Source organism: Cydia fagiglandana, chromosome 8, assembly GCF_963556715.1.
Source record: "Cydia fagiglandana chromosome 8, ilCydFagi1.1, whole genome shotgun sequence".
Classification (NCBI taxonomy): Eukaryota; Metazoa; Arthropoda; class Insecta; order Lepidoptera; family Tortricidae; genus Cydia; species Cydia fagiglandana.
The window spans coordinates 10,918,495-10,938,551 of record NC_085939.1 but is presented as its reverse complement, the minus strand read 5'-3'; the positions used below and the strand labels follow the sequence as shown (position 1 = coordinate 10,938,551).

Below are 20,057 nucleotides of genomic sequence, written 5' to 3'. Positions count from 1 at the left end.
CTTTGGGGAGCTTCGGGCCTTCGACCTTATGCGGATATCGGCCTAGGGCCTTCGCAATAGCTGTCTACATCACGTTTCACTTAAACCATTGCGGCTGTGTCCCTAAAAAAACGTTAACCGCATTTTTGTTCTTAAATCCGACTCACGCTTGACTCTAGATTTCTGATAGGTTTTCCTGACATCTTTAGGTAAAGGACTATTTTGTGTATTTTTTTCAGAATTTTAGACCAAGTAGTTTCGGAGATAGAGGGGGGGGAATGGTCATTTTTTGTCTATTTTCTTGAATAACTTCTAAACGTTTTATCGTAAATTTATAAGAAAAATATATTTGAGATTCTCAAAATGAGCTCTTTCGTTTGATATGTAACACGATATAGTTTTCAAAACTTTGTTTTTTAATGTTATCGTTTACCCCCCAAAAGTAGCCCCTATGTTTAAAATTCATTTGTTGACGTTACATATCCGTCTTTGGGTCACAGACTTACATATGTGTACCAAATTTCAACTTAATTGGTCCGGTAGTTTCGGAGCAAATTGGCTGTGACAGACGGACAGACGGACAGACAGACGCACGAGTGATCCTATAAGGGTTCCGTTTTTTCCTTTTGAGGTACGGAACCCTAAAAAGGGAAAAATATTAACACTTGGTCAGGTCAAGTTTAAGTAACTTATAAGGAGGATATGTAGGTACTATCAAATATCGAATCTTGCTTACATTTCCATTTCAATTACTATCGGCCCGATTCTAATTTTAATAAACGTCTCTCAATACGATACGATATCGTAAATGAGTTCACCGATGTTAAAGATGAAAATATAGTTTGACAAGTCACGTTATAAGACAGGCCACAGTTATTTTTTTACCCTTTTAAATCCCGCCAAATAAGAAAAATTACATTGCAATCTAAATCAAAAACCTATAATTAAAAGTTGAATTTTCTTTGTTCAAAATGCATTTTATTTTTTGAGGTTTAAATTTATTCTTATTAAGTATAAGTATGTTGAGCGTGACGGCACTAGGCACTTTCGTGGGATCTAACAGGCCAGGCCATTTGTTAATGATAATGAAGGGATCTATCTTACTATATTTCCTACTACCGCCGCATGTTTTCGGCCACTTTTATCCTGAAAATGTACCTATTTATAATTCTTAGTATTTTCAAGCATTAAAGATCCTTTAGTTTCATACGACTCTTATCTTGTCCACTTATATAATAATTGGAGAAATTCTCGTATTTAGTAGTAGGTAGTTTTAATGTGCAATTTTGCATACGCTTGACCAAGTATTTACTCTTAGGTAAGTAGCTATGTCCGCCGTAACTTGAAATGAGAGAGAGATGCGTAGGTGATCGGTGTGTGAGCGATGCGTTAGCATATCGACGGGCAATTTTCGCAGATCTTATTAAAATAGCGTAGTTATACATACATGCTAATATAAACAGTTTTTCATATAATCTTTTAATGACAAGACAACATTTAATATTAAACCTCAGAGGCTAAACCGCTCGCGAAAGTTACCCGTGGCTATATTTTGTGTTCATAGTTAGATATTTATTGCGACTGCGGCCATGTTCCGTAGCGTAGTGTGATGGCTCCTCTACACGATGGGCCAACGCCGGCCACTCCTAGGGACGCATAAATAAATAAATGCGTCCCTTGGAGTGGGCGGCGTTAGCTCATCGTGTAGAGGAGCCATGAGATTGTTGATTTCCTGACGATTTCTAGCGGAGATGCTGCCTTGCCCCAGACTGTCCCCTTATTGGGTCTTATGAACTTTACTTAAAGTGCGCCGAATCGTTAGGCTTAGTGATGGTAAAGGCAATTTAAATGGTAAGGGCGTATACCGTCAAGTGGGATAACTGGGACAGGAGGGATAACATTAGACAAAGGAAATATTCCCTATTATATGGGATCTACCAGCCTGTTAATAGCGTCAATTTTTAACTAGCCAGCTTAGTTCATAGGTAAAAAAATAGTCTGATGATACTTCTATGTCCCCAGATGTACTTGACGGTAATTAACAGTTTTTTTTTCAATATAGTTGTAAAACTTCTCAGAAATTTACACAAGAATTAATGAAAGTCTCAATTTTTTTGAAACTGAATTATCTCTTCTATAATAAATAATGTTGTTCTGGACACATGTGGAAAACTTCGCGTTGAAAACTTTGCCTAAGTATTATATATCAGTAGGAGTAGTGAAATATTATTTTGCGATATTAAATCCCATGCGCTATATGCCCGAATTGTAAAGCCATATCCCTTTTAGTCCTATTCAAACATGAGTCGCTTTTCGCTAAATGTACCTTTTAACGTTATGGATGGGATGTTTAGCAGGACAGGGAGTCATTTTGCAACCGAGTCATTATGCGCCCTAAGTATAAAAATGTTAAAGTTTTAAGTTTGCGTGTAGTCGAACGTGGAAATCACCGCCACGATTGTTCACAAGCAAAATCCAACTTTAAATGGACAGTGTAAGGTTATATTTTCTAAATCACTAAGGGTGGTATGGTATTCCATCTGTCCAATATCTTGGTCCAATGTGTTTGCGTCTCACTCTCTCAGCAAAATGTGAGTCAAAATACACATTGGACAAAGAAATTGGACAGATGGAATAACCACCCTAAGTTACGCAACAGTTACACACGCCACGCATGGCGTGGGGCATATGTTCAGGTAGAACGTTTCTAGCGCCACGCAGCGCGTCTGCAACTGGATGGTGCTGCAATCTGTTCAGCGAACCTGTGGGCCTACCGCGAACCACGTTCGACGTGTTGCCTTTCGCACTTGTAAATTCGTACGTAACTGTGACAGGGAGGCAACACGTCGAACGTGGTTCGCGGTATGCCGTCTGATGTGGCGGGAAGTACACTCTGGATGTATCCAGGGCGATAATATCCTAGGGACGTATATAACATTCCAATCGCTACCGCGTCTTGCCTTTGTTCCGAGCTCGTATTTCTCGACCGCTCCATTATGCGTATTCTAAACATAATGATTCCTAGAAGATTTGACTATTTTTAATACTGTTTCTAGTTGTGTACATAGAGACAATTTATATTTCTACATTAATAGTTATTGTTATATTATGTACAGTAGGATATTTTTATATAAAAAAAAACTTTGTGTAAATAACTTGTATGTACTAAGACTGTTGTTTATCTAGAGCTTTTAATTTGTTCAGTTAAATTACTAATAGGTATTAGAAATAAATCATAAATTTCTCATATACTTTGACTTTCTTGCCATATGGATCGGAATGAGATTGTTTGTAATAAGAGTACAAATAGGATGCAGCTTTGAGACAACGTGTTGACCGTTAAGGCAAAATATGAGTTTATTAGATAAACTATTGCAAAAATAAAAACGTCATATTATTGCATTAACATGTGCTTTTAGCCTGCTTCGGTGCTATCTGATAAATACATAATTATGGCAAAAATTATAAATATTGTCTGTCTGTCTGTCTCTATACATTCAGGTTACTTGTGTTCTCTCATACTGTACCTACCGAATTAATATTACTTTATTTCAAAATGAAACGTGCAAGCAAAGGCATTGTCACACTTCCATTCCTCTTAACTATAGTTAGCACGTGAAAAAAGCCAGACAAAAATTATTTAATTTTACTTTAATTTATTATGTATACTAGTCCATTATCAACGAAATATAGTATTACCAAGCATTATTCTATTAATTTTAATTGGAGATTTATCAAGCATATCTTTGGATATTATGTTTATACAGACTATACAGTCAAGAGTAGGTACCTATGTACTATAAAGATGGTTTTCTCAAATAAATACAAATGCATTGTCATGTCACTGTTTTTCTGACATAGCTTAAGAGTTTAATTTGACCTAAGTAATTTTTTTTCTTGACTAGTTTATTGTATTTAAAATGCATTTATGTTTTTTGTGATATCGTTCTAAATTAAACTAGGGGGCGCCACGCGTGCCGGCGCAAGCCACGATGACTTGGAAATACATATTGATGTGTTGTTTTATTAAATAAAAATAACAAATTATTTAATATATCGGTTGTTTTATTAGTCATTTCAGATTATCTCTATAATCTCGAGATTTTATTTACTATCTATACAATTAGGTAAATTGCATATAATACAACTTACATGTGCGACTATTGGCTAATAATAAAACTGTTAATTGCATTCTACTGTATTTGCTCGAGGACATACTATCAGGCAATAGTATAGATACTTACCTAATCTTTTTTTGTCTTAGAGGCGTCTTTTATGCATAAATTCATACAAAAAATTTAGTTTGTACATTTTTCAAAAACTTACACTAGATTTTTGTTACAAAAGAGTTTGGACCGGAAGAGTCAGTGATACAAAAATTAATACTCAATTTTTTCCTTCCTGTGTCCAAGAGAGTTTGGTGAAAGACTATTATATTATTTCCATTGACAGTGGACACAGACCCAAAACTATATTATTGGGGACGGTTTTGGCAGGTAAATGTCAGTCAAAAATTACGCCCAATATCCTTCATACCGGGTGTGAACAAAAAATTTAACTGTAGGCTGTATTACTCATACTGATCAACATTTGTTCAGAGGATTTTAAAAATAACTTGTAGTTTGATTTTTAATACACTTTAAAAGTTATTCAAAGACGCAACGTATTGCGAATTTTGTTATGTTTAAGGCTTGACAAGCAACGTCAATCACAATGATATGGCGTGGCGATGGCGTCCATTGAAGATAATAGTTATTTTGTATGAAAAATAGGGAGTCTAAATGCTTAATAATTTTTAAAAGTTGTTGAACAAAAGTGTCACCGTTTGAGGAGTACAATCTATGGTTTAATTATTTGCTCGTGTTACAGGCCACACCCGGTATATTTGAGAACAGAGGAGATGCCTTCTTCTTTGGTTTTTCTGCGTGAGATGGTTATACCACGTATCGGAAACACCATCGGTTGAATTGGTTGTACTTCATTAGTTGGCCATGTAACTAAATTGCTCGCCTCGTATGTCTGTGCTTTTACTTTCTATACATAAATAAAACCGGCAGAGTAAAGATGCGGGCATTTTACTGTTTCGCTACTACTTTCTATACAGTTTATACTCGCAATTTGAGCCATGGTTCCATTGTTCTCACCCTGTGGGTAAGAAACCCTGTATGCCCGGAACCCGGAGGATTTTAACCACGCTATCATGAGGCCAAAATAATAGATTCTTAAAACTATTATATAGGTACTCAAAATGGAAGTTTTTTTTTGTAATGATCAATTTTTCTAAGTGTTCCTAGCCACTTTGATGTAAATAACGATAAACAAACTAAACTAGACAACATAGTGACACAGTACAAACGTTTTGCTATGATCGTGACCAGAAAATGTTGTCAACCTCTGAAAGAACCTAGAACAGAAAACTTTGTGCGACATTTTAGTCTCCAAATATGATAAGGAATACACTGTTAAAATCATCCTGGTTCCTCCTGGGCATAATATACAATAATAACAAACCACACACAAAACTCACGCTGTGTGAAGTATTTCGATTCGGTTATCGTAGTCTCACAAATAGCAATTTTATTTTTAGTGCAGTAATACGCTTTACAGTACATATGGTGCTACTTTACCGTACTAGTGCGATAATTTGCACATTACGATACTATGTCGAAATTTTAAAGGGCCATTTGTACTGTAAAACGTTGTACTTACGATACATGTGCCAATAGGTAATTCGCAACACGTGTCAATTTAAAACACTCCCTTCGGTTGTTTTAATACTCGTTGCGATTTTCCTATTTCTCGCACTTGTATCGTATTATGCATCTCAACATATGTGTATTGTATAGTTCTAGATACATGACGCTACTGCACATCAAATCACAATGGAGAAATATTAAATATAAACACGAAATGTTTCTAATATAATGAGGAACAACATTTGTACACAAACAATTGATAATAAAATATATCTTACATATTTGTAACAAAAACAAAACATAGATTAATCCCGTTTGTTCTAAATAATTCTAATACAATGGTAATTAATGTCAACATAACAAATAGAGAACACACGGGACTAACCCCAAAAAACTCATGGACAAAAATATATAACAATTAATCTATTTCGACTAGCGAAAGCATGTGGCTTCTTTTAACAAAACCTGCTGCTCTAATCGAAAACTTTTTTAATAAAAATCCAGCATTACATTACAGATGTGGTGCATAATTGTATACCATCGTATTTCCTCGGAATCGTTCGTATTTGTCATGCTATTTCAGTCAACCTCAGTACTCTTTGTAACGAGACTGACTGAAATAGCAAGAAAAGTTTCCGTGATAATACGATGGGAAATAATTATGCACTATAGACCGACCGCTTAAATGAGTCATACGCCTGCCGCCCGCACCTTCCCCGCCGCCCTTAGTCGTCCCACCCCGTACCGCGCAGGCGAGGAGTCATATAAGCGGTCGGTCTATACATCTGCACATTCCCTAGTCCGCCGACTAATGAACATAATCACAGCACGTGTTTCAAAATGGCGTTGACTAGATCGACGGAGTGCTCGTCGACGAGCACGATGTCGAAGTGTTTGAGGTAGTTGGGCAGGTTGTCGGCGCCGTGGCCGAGGAAGCCTACCTGAAATATCATTATTCAAGTTATAAACCAAAACAGCCTAACACAAACAGGCCAGGCATCGTCGACGTTGGGGTGAAACCCGCCAGGCTAAAGTGGGACTGGGCAGGCCATGTACGACGCATGCACCCACAGAGGCGGGCTAAACTAGCCACGGAGTGGGTGCCACAATGTAAACGCCGGCAAGGTCGTCCTAAGAGGAGATGGCGGGACGACCTGGACACATTTCTCAGCAACTGGATAGATGCTGCACTTAATCGGGAGGATTGGAAGTCTAGGGGGGAGGCCTTTACCCAGCAGTGGGACACCTTATAGGCTGGTTAAAAAGTTATTTCGATAGGCTTTTAGGCGAGTTGAGAGTAATGTACGTGATTGGACTCGAAAGGCACAAAATATGAGTGTTTGCTCAGACATTTCATCGTAAAATTTTCACAAAACATATATACCTTTCGGTAAAATAAGATATATTAAATTATAAATCACGGCATGCGCGGCATGTCGGTGTTGCCTCCATAATTAAGACGTTATCTGTCTCAATTTCACCAACCCGCAATCCTGGGTGGCTATGATGATGAAGAAGTCATTTGCGGTAGTGCCGTACTCTTAATATAGACGCTGTTTTAACCATCATCTTATTGATGTGACAGGCCAATGATGATGATGATAATGATGATGATGATGAACTCACCTTGATGACCGTGTCGCAGTGGTCCATGCCCTCCGCCATGCCGGCGTCGCCGATGTTGTCCCCCATCAGGATGACGTTGTCTCTGTCTTTCACCAGGTCGCAGTACTAGTGGGCATGATGATGAACTCACCTTGATGACTGTATCGCAGTGGTCCATGCCCTCCGCCATGCCGGCGTCGCCGATGTTGTCCCCATCAGGATGACGTTGTCTCTGTCTTTCACCAGGTCGCAGTACTAGTGGGCATGATAATGAACTCACCTTGATGACTGTGTCGCAGTGGTCCATGCCCTCCGCCATGCCGGCGTCGCCGATGTTGCCCCCATCAGGATGACGTTGTCTCTGTCTTTCACCAGGTCGCAGTACTAGTGGGCATGATGATGAACTCACCTTGATGACTGTGTCGCAGTGGTCCATGCCCTCCGCCATGCCGGCGTCGCCGATGTTGCCCCCATCAGGATGACGTTGTCTCTGTCTTTCACCAGGTCGCAGTACTAGTGGGCATGATGATGAACTCACCTTGATGACTGTGTCGCAGTGGTCCATGCCCTCCGCCATGCCGGCGTCGCCGATGTTGCCCCCATCAGGATGACGTTGTCTCTGTCTTTCACCAGGTCGCAGTACTAGTGGGCATGATGATGAACTCACCTTGATGACTGTGTCGCAGTGGTCCATGCCCTCCGCCATGCCGGCGTCGCCGATGTTGCCCCCATCAGGATGACGTTGTCTCTGTCTTTCACCAGGTCGCAGTACTAGTGGGCATGATGATGAACTCACCTTGATGACTGTGTCGCAGTGGTCCATGCCCTCCGCCATGCCGGCGTCGCCGATGTTGCCCCCATCAGGATGACGTTGTCTCTGTCTTTCACCAGGTCGCAGTACTAGTGGGCATGATGATGAACTCACCTTGATGACTGTGTCGCAGTGGTCCATGCCCTCCGCCATGCCGGCGTCGCCGATGTTGTCCCCCATCAGGATGACGTTGTCTCTGTCTTTCACCAGGTCGTAGTACTCGGTGCCTTTGATCGCTGTCTCGTTCTTGTTGTACGTGTGAATAACTTCACCCTTTATGCCGATTATGGCGTCGTTCTCGTCTGTCGCGAGGAAATTTGACACCACCTGCGAAAAAGAGATGTATTATTAGGTACTGAATGCTATAGCAGAGGGTGCCTCAGAGCTTGAATAGACATCAGATTAAAGTACTCAATAATACCATTGAGCAAAAATACATAGAGTGCTCACTCAGTTTTGGTACCAAAAAGACTATTATTTTCATAGTCTGTAGACTAGCAACGGGTAGCGGAATTATCAGTACCTACCTACTGCTATTTGACAATAGATGTTGCACCGACCGTAAAGTCTAATGACGTTAGACAATTTTGAGCTAATATTATAACCCGACTAACCGGAACTCTATTTTTCGCCTTAAAATAATAAATACCGTAAAGTTTCGTATCTTTGCCTGCGCTACCTATTTTCGCCTAGTTTGCCATAAGTTGCCATTAACAAAATGTTTCTAATGTAAGCCTTACATAAAACTGCTAAATACAAAGTATTTTTTACGGGTGTCAAGATTCTTCGAACATTCTGCGGCTAACTTTACACAGTTGACCCAGTGAGGTTTTTTCGCGACGCCGACCACACGTTTTTTAAACCAGTGTTTTAACTTCAGTTTTAAACGGTAATACGGACCCGGTAATGTTAAACTTTTTACATGATTATGTCCTATAACTATCCCTTTTTCATATGAAACTATTATTTAATGGCTAGCTTACGTTTAGAAGTCATAATTGGATAAAACGTTGGTGAGGGTACTTTGCGTCCATCTTGTTGCCAAATTTCGCCTACCCCTAGGGTTGACAAATTTTTTGTACCACATTCATTGGTGGATGACATTATTTGTTTCCAAATTTAAATATTTTCTTATGTTTGGTTTACGCTATATGCAAATGTTTATTTCTACTCTTACCGATATTGAGAAGGTACCAAATGGGTATTTTTATGTCTCACTTTGTGTAAATATGGTTGATTTGCTGTCAATTACAATAATAAGAACAATATTGCAACAATTAAACAATTTTGTCAAAAATAATATTTTTTTTACTTATAAACCATTACTCCCCTTTATTTGGCATGTTGGTTAATTTTTGGCAGCCCTAGCTTCATTATAGAAAATGTATGAAAACCTCTTCAGACTGTTACCAAACTTCGCCTACTACCCCGTTTTTTAAATATATGCCTAGTCTGGTGTAGTTAAGGTTCATAGTAAATTAGCACATTCCAAGGAGATACGACTTAACATGTATAAGTCACAGAAAAGTAAGTATTAGCGGCAGGGCATGCCATAGGCGAAGATTGGGAAAAATACCCAAACATCGCCTATTGCCTTTGGGGCTATTTATTACCAACTTAACCAATGAAATACAAAGTTTTAGTGGTGTATACTGATAGCAGTGTTGGGCAAAAAGTAATTGAATTACTAATTAACAATTGCAATTACAAAATGTAATTCCAACAAATAATTTCCATTACATGTGGAAAGTAATTAAAATTTTAATTACTAATTACAATTGCAAAATGTAATTAGTAATTAAATTATTAATTACATTTTGTAATTAATTTTTTTAATTTAATTACTTTTTTGAATTACAATTACTTTTATAGAATGCAAGTATTTGATCATCTTTATTTCCAAAATCAGATGAACATTTTGAATGGTTTTAAATTTGACTAAGCAACATTGTCAATGTTGACTTTGGTTGATTTGGTTGGACTGTAGCAAAGGGAGGGCTGGGACTTAGATTTTTTTTCTGATTAGGTGGTGTCATTATGATACTATTTTTAAATGATTGTAATGTGTAGATCACGTCAAAATAAGCATCTTTTACTAAAAAAACTTTTCTCTAAAATAAAAAATAGCTGAGTTAGACGCCTCCAAAGATTGATGTTTTTAAAGGGAGCTGGGACTTGGAAAATTTTCATCGCGAGTGGTGTCATTATGACATATATTTTAAATGATTGTAACGTATAGAACACGTTAAAATAGGCTACTTTTACTTGAAAAACTTTTTTCTAAAATTGAAAATAGCGGACTGTATCAAAGGGGGGCCGTTTCTGGGACTGGGACTGAGAAAATGAAAAAAAACAGGGGTTTTAAAACAGTTCTTAATAAAGTTTTAGAAAAAAGTTTTTCAAGTAAAAGTAGCTTATTTTGACGTGTTCTATAAGTTACAATCATTTAAAATATATGTCATAATGACACCACTCGCGATGAAAATTTTCTAAGTCCCAGCTCCCTTTAAAAACATCAATCTTTGGAGGCGTCTAACTCAGCCATTTTTTATTTTAGAGAAAAAGTCCCAGCCCCCCCTTTGCTACAGTCCAACCCGAAAGGCCCCTTAGGTCGGCGCTTACGTCATTATTAGCGGCGCCCCAATACTAATGCGGTGCTACGCGACGTAAGCGCCGACCGCCATATTCAACGTGGTTTGTCACATAGTACCCCGTAAAGGTATGATTCCAGGGATAAAAAGTATGTTATAACGTTATCCAGCGTATAATGGAATTCATAAAAGTTTTTCTTTATAATTACTCCAAGTAAATTTGTTCATATTTGCATATTATTAAAAAGGTAAGTAAAAAGTAATTGAGTAATTTAATTACTAATTAATGTAATTACAATTGCAAATTACATAGAAAATTTAATTACATGTAATTAAATTTTTTGTAATTCAATTACATTGTAATTCAATTACATGTAATTAAATTAGTAATTAAATTACACGAGTAATTAATTACGCCCAACACTGACTGATAGTTAGGAATACTAAAAAACGTTTTTTCGCCTTAACGGATCAAAATGCTTTCAAATTTGAGAGATTTTTTGAAAAAAGTGTCAAAACCCAGGCGAACAAACGAAACTCTACGGTATTATTTTTATTACTTGTAAATTTTTGTTCAATACAATTTTAGTGAGTCGCGACTTACGAGACATCTAGTATCAAGAGGCGGTATTGATAATTCCGCTAGTCGATGCTAGATGTCGACTACGAAAATAATAGTCTTTTTGGTACCAAAACTGATGTATGGAGTGAACACTCTACTCTTACTATATTTCTCTATGATAACACCTAACGTCACTCGGCAGGAAACTATGAAACTTCCCATACAACAATAGTATTTTATGCAACCGTTGTTTAAGAGAGGTCAAAAAAGGCGAGTGGCGTGAGTAACAATTTGAGGCGAAGCCGAAAATTGTTAATAAAGACGCCATGAGTATTTTTTGACTCAGTTAAACAACGTACAATACTTTTTCTACGACCGAGCATTTACTTTGAAATAAAATTGTAAATTTAACAAATATTTTTAAATCAAGAAGTAGCAAAAATGGAGGGTATGGGTGGGAAAAGAATGAATGTATGAATAAAATTTAAAAAAAATATCTATGGTTCACTTATTTGTCAGAGATGACATTTAAAATAAGGTTGGAAACACTGTATTTCATTCAATATTTTTTAAGTGGTCATTACACGAAGTATCGTAAAATCGTCAAAAAGATACTGCGTATACGCACAAATTCTTTTTTGGGGAATAGACTAAAGACTTGCCTTGACAACTATAAGATAGGGTTTTAAAGGTGTGTGCACGACCCTTTAAATGACAAATAAAAGTACGGGAGTAGAAAAAATTTAGAAAACATTGCAACCGACCCGGGCATAGTATCAAGGTGTCAGGGGTGCGATACTCCTGACTTCGGCCAAACTCGGCTCCGCTCGGCTCAGCATCGCTCCGAGCAATTATTGACACAACTTGACGTCCCTTTGCGTGCACGACCACAGATAATGGCTTGAATTTTGACAACCCTAAATAGCCGAACGGGATAGTGCCATACATTAGAAAGAGACAGCATGATACGACCCTGAATCGCTGTCAAACTTCGGTTTCGTAGGAAGTTTCCTTTCAGTACTATTATTTATTCTGTGCCAGTGTTCTGGGCCCGCGGGCCGCAGCATACCTTGACATTGGGCAGCAGCAGATCCGAGGCCCGCAGCGCGGCCACGACGCTCTCGCCGAGCCCGGCCGAGAACACCAGTACCGGCACCGCGCGCTCCGAGCTCCACGCCATCATCTTGTGTACTCCTAGCCTGAAAGCCAGTCAAATGTGACGTTAACCTTTTGAACGCCACAGACGGCATTGACGTCAACGCAAAATCGTGACAACGACGCCAAAAACGGCATTTGACGTCGATCGTTTTTTTGATGAAAATCTACTGTAAAACACCCCACTTTTAGGTTAGCATTATTTATTCACAAAACTAAATTTTACCCCCGTGGCGTCAGTGGCACAACGGCACGACAAATAGATATGCCGTTTGGCGTTCAAAGGGTTAATCGAATTTAAACTGTTGTGAAACATACTAATATTGAATAATTTTACGGTTTAGACTTATTTGTTTTGCTTTGTTTACGGCTTAAACACGACATTAAGCGACTTGCGACGGCAGCAGCGACAACCATAAGTGGGAACGAAAGGTCCGATCGCTGTGTCTTGCTTCAACCTATGGTTATCGCGCGAGTGACTTAAAACAAGTCTAAACTGTAAAAAAAGTTTTAAAGCTCAGAGCGCCAAATTTTTAAATTAGGTACAGTCACTATTCATGATAAAACGGACAAAATAAGAGGCATTACATCGGACCTCTTTCAAATACTTAATAGAGTATTTTCAACGAGAAAATGTACCTACATCAATAAACTTTCATAATACATAAACATCACTTTAGTACCTATTCGTACCCTGAGTTAGCACGCTTATGATTAATAAAATATTGTCATGATTAGCGTAAGTTATGTAAAGAGAAACGTGGCAATGTCTAAACAGTGTCTGAATAATGCCCTCAAGGTGAGACGCCAAGGTGCACTTCTCTTGCGCAAGCACTTTTGTACCAATTATTATATCATGGATCCGACCCGACCACGACATGATAATAAGATTTAAATATAAATAAATATAAATATTATAGGACAATTTTACTCAGATCGAGCTAGTCCCACAGTAAGCTCAATAAGGCTTGTGTTGTGGGTACTAGACGACGATATATATAATATACACATATATATAAATACTTATATACATTGAAAACATCCATAAATGCCCTTACCAGGATTCGAACCCGGGACCTCCTGCTTCGTAGGCAGGGTCACTACCGACTAGGCTAGGAGGCCCTTTGCGCATGATTGCGCAAATCCATCATTTTTAGGTTTAGGTGATTAAGTGCCACTTGAAAATTATACGGAACAAGTTCATGGGATTTGAGGTACTTAAATAGCACCTAAAAAGTACCTAATGAATTTGTGAATTTACCAAAATTTGTCATCGTTATCATGTCGTGGTCGGGCTAAGGTTCCGGTCATGCCCCTGCCCGACCACAATGGTAACTATGCGGCACAAATTCATGGGATTGGTGGCGCTGAACTATAAAATAATGAATTTGTACATTGACAAAATCTTATTAGAGTGGTGTGGTCGGTCAGAAGGCCTACCGCGAACCACGTTCGACGTGTTGCCTCTCTATCGCACTTGTAAATTGTTCGTTCAGAAAAACTTCTAAATTTGAAATTTTCCCTGGTTTTCAATTTATCTTACAAGTTATACTTATTTATCTGATATAAACAATACAAGTGGGCATCTCAAAATGATTGAATATTGGGATTCCTAAATTATATTATAAGGCCTGATTCGAATTCAATCTGCCAAATTGAAAACCCTATTAATGGTACTGAAGCTAGCTGAATCAAGATTTGTTTTTCCATAATTTATTGAAAATTTGTTTAAAAATTGTTATTTATAAGTAAATTCATCATTTTCCATTTCTTCCCGCTCCTGTCGTTAGTTTTGTTGTATGCCCTCCATCATACATCCGACAGTGTTTTTTGACAGTTTCTTAGTTTGAGTCCTATCAAGAACAATGTTTATTTTGAAATATTATATTGCATATAGTTTTTGTTGTTTTAACGAACTAATTCCTTGGACACTCCACTCCATACCGTTCAATAGGTCAATACTGTGGGACTTTGTTGAATCAAGTTTTTTGGTCCGATTTCGAGGGTACTGGCTTAAGCATGCTGATTGCCTCATAAACATCGTGGATCATCTCCAAATATTATCAAAGTAATATTGGAAATCCGCATTATTAAACTAAAGCTGCGAACCGTTTCTTTTAGTGATGTTGGTGTCGATTTCTCTGTCGAAAAGTAACCAATGCCCGGTAACTGACACCACATCGACGAAATTCCTGATACGCCAGATATTTGAAGATATGTCTAGATCCTCATTGTTTCATGGATATTGCAATGAAATTACCTTTCAGTATTGGTATAATATTAGGTAACAGGTTATGTTGGAAATTAGTTATGTGCAAGTTTCTTCCATACTTATCAAGTTTTTGACAGCAATTTGGCGCCTAATTAAAAAGACGGCGGCGTTTATTTGATTTTTTTGATCATCTTAGAATTGATAAAAAAAAATTTTTTGGTATAATAATTTTGTGATTCTGATAATTATAATGTCGTAGTGTATATGTCGCAGTCGGATCGTATAATCCGCCGTATTACATTACGGCTAGCCGTTTTCAAAAACAGGGTCGTTTTGAAATGCGGCGGTTTAACGATTAGACGTATTGAATGCGGCTGAATAAGAATCCGCCGGAATGTATTCGGCGCCATACGTTCTTCAACACGGCTAGCCGTAATGTAATACAGCGAGTCATTAGCCGCCGCTTTGACAGTTTTTAGTTCCCATTTTTTACACTCGTGGCGCTGCCTGACAAACGCTGGGGTGTCCATCAAATCTGGAGTTTGTCGGACTGTTTCTTTTCAAAAAAAAATTTCCTTCGCAACTTAACTAGACGGAGCCCCGCTTCGCGGGGCTCCTATTTCTGAGCGGTTTGCCCTTCGGGCATCTGAAGCTACCTAACGAACCTAACCTACCTACCTATTGATTAAGTGAGACGTCCGTGAAAACATTACACTTTGGGGAAAAAAGCGTAGGTAGGTAATTAGGTTAGGTTCGTTAGGTAACTTCAGATGCCCGAAGGGCAAACCGCCCAGAAATAGGAGCCCCGCTTGCGGGGCTCCGTCTATTTAAGTTGTGAAGGAAATGTTTTGGAAAAGAAACACATGTAGTGCGGTGGGACCATGGTAGAAATAAATTAAATTGCAAACATTGTCAAACTCCGGTTACGTAGGCGACCGAAAGAACTGGTCACTCTACAATGTACGATGCGGCTAAACGTGGGCCGCCTTATTGAAGAACGTATCGCAGTGACAATCCGGCTAATCGTCGAACCGCCGCATTTCAAAACGCCCCTGTTTTTGAAAACGGCTAGCCGTAATGTAATACGGCGGATTATACGATCTGACTACGACATATATATAAAGTAAGCTAGAAAATATCCAAGAAAAATCACTCTGAATTTGTCAAATTTGTTTCGAATCAGGCCTTAATATATATTTAAAATAGAATAACCAACCTGAAGCAATCTCTCATTTTAATCCCACTCTCGACCAGCTCGTTTCGCGGCAACTTGACTCCTCTGAAACAGGGATACGAGAGATATAGGTATAGGTAATGACTTCTCGTTTAAATCGTGAACTGCCTAATGGTAACTGAAAGGGGGCGATTCCACTAATAGTTCGGTCTGGTCTGATCTATCACCTATTTTCTGGCGTTAGTCCGTCACCTATTTTCTGGCGCAAGACGCAAGAACCGTAAGTTTGAAGGTATGTATCATGAAACAATGTTCATCGCCCGCAAAGAATATTCTGACCCCTCGTTACTTTCTTATCGCCTATGGTCAGAGAGACAGGAAGCCGTTTAAAACAGCGGTTATATTCACAACACTTTTTGGTCAATAGGTACATACACAGACAAAACATCCTCTAGACTGAGCATAGTCGCGCTACCCCCTCTGCCACGCATACGGTAATTTTACTCCATGTTCGAGTCGAAAGTGTCTTTGTGTGACGTCCGTGTCTTTGAACGGACCAATCACGACACGGGACTTCGCTCACCTCGTCCCGCGCACCCCCGCATTTTTGGCATCATCGGTTGCATGAAATAATTGCTCTAAACTCGGTCTAGAGGATTCCTAGTCTATGGGTACATATTACACTTAGTTATATAAATACAGAACTCTAAAACAATGTGAAAACTTATGAAGAATAAAGGGTTACTGGCGTCGCGGGCTGTCATGGGAAGACAATTTTTTTATGGCTCCTCTACACGATGGGCCAGCGCCGGCCACTCCAAGGGACACAGTCATGCGGTAGAATGAGATAGCAATATCAATTGCTATCTCATAAATGCGTCCCTTGGAGTGGCCAGCGTTGGCCCATCGTGTAGAGGAGCCTCTAAATCTACTATGTGACACGACACCTATATAACTTACTTGAGTATGTCATGAGCCGCATGGTACCAATCGATCATATGCTTAATCTTTTCTTCTACGTTCATGTGGGGATCGGCTTCGATAGGTTTATAAATACCCGACAGCCGTGTATCTTCATCCTTGTAGTGTTGTGGAATGGACGGGCATTCCCGAAACATACCTGAAATTATGATCATAATCTACACCAGCCAATCGCTAACATCGAAATTTACGTTATCTGTTGCTCTTGCATATTCGAACGGTACAGGCAGATAACGATATTTCGATTTTAGATGTTCGCGGTAGGCCTCGGTACAATTATCTCCGGTAGGTAGGTTATCATTTACCAATACAAATAAATAATGGTACGTGTGACGATGCATTTGTAGGCGTGCGCAGAATAAACTTGTAAAATTTTAACAATACAACTTAAGGGGTACACTGTGGATGCTGCCTCATGAGACTGTCCACAACATGAGACGGGCATAAAGAAAATACTAAGAGCAAAAGGACTATTCAGGGTGAATTTCATCTTAAATATATACTCAAACACACCTAACTTGTCAGTAAAAAAGGGCGAAATTCCATTTTCTACAAGAGAAAAATCCTTTGCTCCTTGATTTTTTTAACTTCAAGGTCTTTTTCTGTGGCCAACAAAGTGGCTGTGCCAGAATAATTATATTTTGAGATTAAATTCACTCTCAATAGGGTACAGGCTATTGAATGGAAGGGGATACCTACTCCTTCAAAAGCAAATTTTAAAATTGCTAAAGGCCACAATTATGGAGGGGTAAAGGTGTAATTCGGCTTTGTTATTATTATTATCATAATGTTCATTTAAAAAGTTACCAAAGCTGGTGAGCACAACTGTCCCATCGTCCATTTTGTGGCGGGTGAGAGTGTGGTCAAAGTCGGTGACAATCTGCAGCTTCCTGTGCCCACCGCTGATAAGTTTGTTGATCTTATCAATCAGCAGGGGTTTGTTGCCAATATGTACATTTGACCGCGTCAACTCTGGGATGTCAACTATATCCAGTAGTTTCATGTTTGTGAACTGTATGTAACAAAAAAAAACTGTTAATGTTATTTATAAATTAAAATACTTAATACTAAAATTTAATATAATTTTTCTTTTCCATTTTTTTTTCATTATATCCGTACATGGCGGGAAGGAGTTGATATGTTGGGAAAAAATTGAAGAAATTTGAACCTTTTGTAATTTTATTTTAAGTTCAAATTTCTTCAGTAGAATATTTCGAGTTATCAACTTCTTCCCGCCGTGTACGGATATAATATAACTAGCTGTGCCCTCAACTTTTTTTGCAGGATTTTTATGTTGGTTGTTGTAATTTTACATGGGCCATGACTGTAGATCTAAAAACTAACATATGTTATACAAAATTGGATCCAAAACTAAAACTAGAACATACCTATTATTAAACTATTTTTGTGATATTTTACTAAACCCAACAGTGTAAAGTGTTTGGTTAAATTAGGATTCAAAAAGTTGTTGAATTTAATGATATTTTGTCATACGACAAATCTCCAGACTTAATATTTTTGAATTTTTATTATTTTTCTGTATAAAATCCTGTCTACACGAAAAAGATACCAAGCCCTGGTAGGTGCCTTTAATCAATAAGTAACAAAATGTTAAATGTGATATGCCTATTATTTTACATCACAGACCAACCCCTGTTTTACATCCACCCCTCCCCAAGCCCAGAGGGGGAATTAGATTTCTTATGACATCATATGACATCTGGAAACGGTCACCAGGGAACTTCCAAGATATTGTAGATATCTTACATCTTTCACACTGAGAACACATTTTTTTTCTGAGATGTAACTGAGACCACACTACTATGAATGGCGACTAGTGAAAACAAATGACTTTATAGCACCATTATAAATCAACTACTAGAGATTGCTAAGGGATGTCCCTTTACTACTAAATTTCTACGACGAAGTTACGGTTTGGTCATCTAATAAAGGTTTTTTTTACTCACAAAAATAATTTCAATCTTGTAACAAAATTATAATTCCAAATTCAAGGTCTTTATTATACTACCTTAAAAATGCTATTGCAAGCACTTAAAACTTTATCAAAAATATGTCGTCTAATTTTTACAGAAATTAACTATACTTTTATTCAGAAAATCACGAATACAATAATTAGAGAAAATAAATAGCTGAATCGAGTGTACAGTTGACACCGTATTCAACATCAGCAAACTGACAACTTGACAATGACAAATGACAATGACAACTCTATGCCAAAGAATCAAATACAGTAGTAAAAAAGCTGTAACAGACGGGCGTACACGACAATGACCTTAGTCCGGTAAAAATATATCTTTCTCGCTCTCACTTATAGCTGTGTCCCTAATAGACGTACGGCGGACCACGTTACACACTATCAAACAGAAGCCCTACTTACTGTAATAAACGAAATTTTTTATAGCATTCTTTTGGATAATATGATTTGTAATTTTTTACATTTAGTATTTTTCTCGCGTTGGTGTGGTGAAAGTTTTGTGTTGCACTCGGTGGAAAAATTTGTTTAAGTGTTTACAGCAAGGCCTGTTCACTTCCTAAGAAAGTTATGTCCCCAAATAATTGCGCATGTGTGCGCCTGAAGCTTCTATGTGTGCGTTGGCCTCCGAGAAAAAGTTGCGAGTAATAAAAATAAAAACACACATTGCTCCCAACTCTGATTTAAATTATCACGAATTTTATACATAATTATTCATAAAACGGGACTTAAAACGCTTAAAACTTAATTACACGCGATTAAGTTTTATGACAGCGTTTTACACAAAAATAAAACGCTAATTAAATAACTTACCCTATTCGGAACCTAATAATAATATTGAGAGTGGCAACACCGTTGTCGGTCGTATTGTCCTTTTCTAGCATATACGTCCCTCTCTCTCCCACACTCCCACCACACAGCAGTTTGCTTTTTGGCGGTTGTCGCAAAAACAAATTTCCAACTCATTGTCTCAAAATTATACATATTTACACCAGGCAGGATTAAAACTTTAGGTTCCGAATAGGGTAAGTTATTTAATTAGCGTTTTATTTTTGTGTAAAACGCTGTCATTAAACAACTGTACCGCTATTCGGAACCTAATAATAATATTGAGACGTGTTTGTTATCGCCTGGTGGTGGGAAGACGCCAAGCCAATGTGATTATACATGTACTTATTATGTATATGTAATATTATTATATTATGAGTGTTTAATTAATTATGCAGTACACCCTTTATTTTAACACCTGTGAGGAGGGTATTTAGTAAAGCATACAATTTGATATTCCATAAATTCCA

The 20,057-nt window shown here is 38.0% G+C and overlaps 2 protein-coding genes across 3 annotated transcripts in view; one reads left to right on the top strand and one right to left on the bottom strand.

Annotated features, from left to right (window-relative positions):
- The window catches only part of LOC134666653 (phospholipid-transporting ATPase VB), a 77,761-nt gene extending 73,728 nt beyond the window's left edge, over positions 1-4,033 (top strand). The window contains exons 17-18 of the mRNA XM_063523879.1: positions 629-1,583; positions 1,693-4,033. The gene's annotated coding sequence lies outside the window, so the exon portion shown is untranslated. The remainder of the gene's footprint in view (positions 1-628; positions 1,584-1,692) is intronic.
- Positions 4,034-6,460: 2,427 nt separating this feature from the next.
- LOC134666646 (7-methylguanosine phosphate-specific 5'-nucleotidase) lies at positions 6,461-18,954 on the bottom strand. Of its 2 annotated transcripts, none has more exons than XM_063523868.1 (7): positions 18,734-18,954; positions 17,574-17,778; positions 16,746-16,905; positions 15,828-15,890; positions 12,314-12,443; positions 8,206-8,418; positions 6,461-6,616 (listed from the first exon to the last, which is right to left on the bottom strand). In XM_063523868.1, exons 2-7 carry the CDS (start codon positions 17,767-17,769, stop codon positions 6,497-6,499), a joined length of 882 nt encoding a protein of 293 aa, XP_063379938.1. In that variant the 5' UTR covers positions 17,770-17,778; positions 18,734-18,954; the 3' UTR covers positions 6,461-6,496. The 2 variants fall into 2 exon arrangements, with proteins under 2 accessions (XP_063379938.1, XP_063379939.1); XM_063523869.1 differs by having other exon boundaries at positions 18,796-18,954.
- Between the last annotated feature and the right edge of the window lie 1,103 nt (positions 18,955-20,057).

What these genes read in the sequence shown, in the direction of transcription:
- LOC134666646 (XM_063523868.1), bottom strand. Translation starts at nt 17,769, where the DNA reads ATGAAACTACTGGATATAGTTGACATCCCAGAGTTGACGCGGTCAAAT. An exon ending in AGTTGTGCTCACCAGCTTTG is followed by an intron (nt 16,906 to 17,573) that starts GTAACTTTTTAA and finishes TCATAATTTCAG; the next exon opens with GTATGTTTCGGGAATGCCCG. An exon ending in ACTGCGACACAGTCATCAAG is followed by an intron (nt 6,617 to 8,205) that starts GTGAGTTCATCA and finishes ATGATATTTCAG; the next exon opens with GTAGGCTTCCTCGGCCACGG.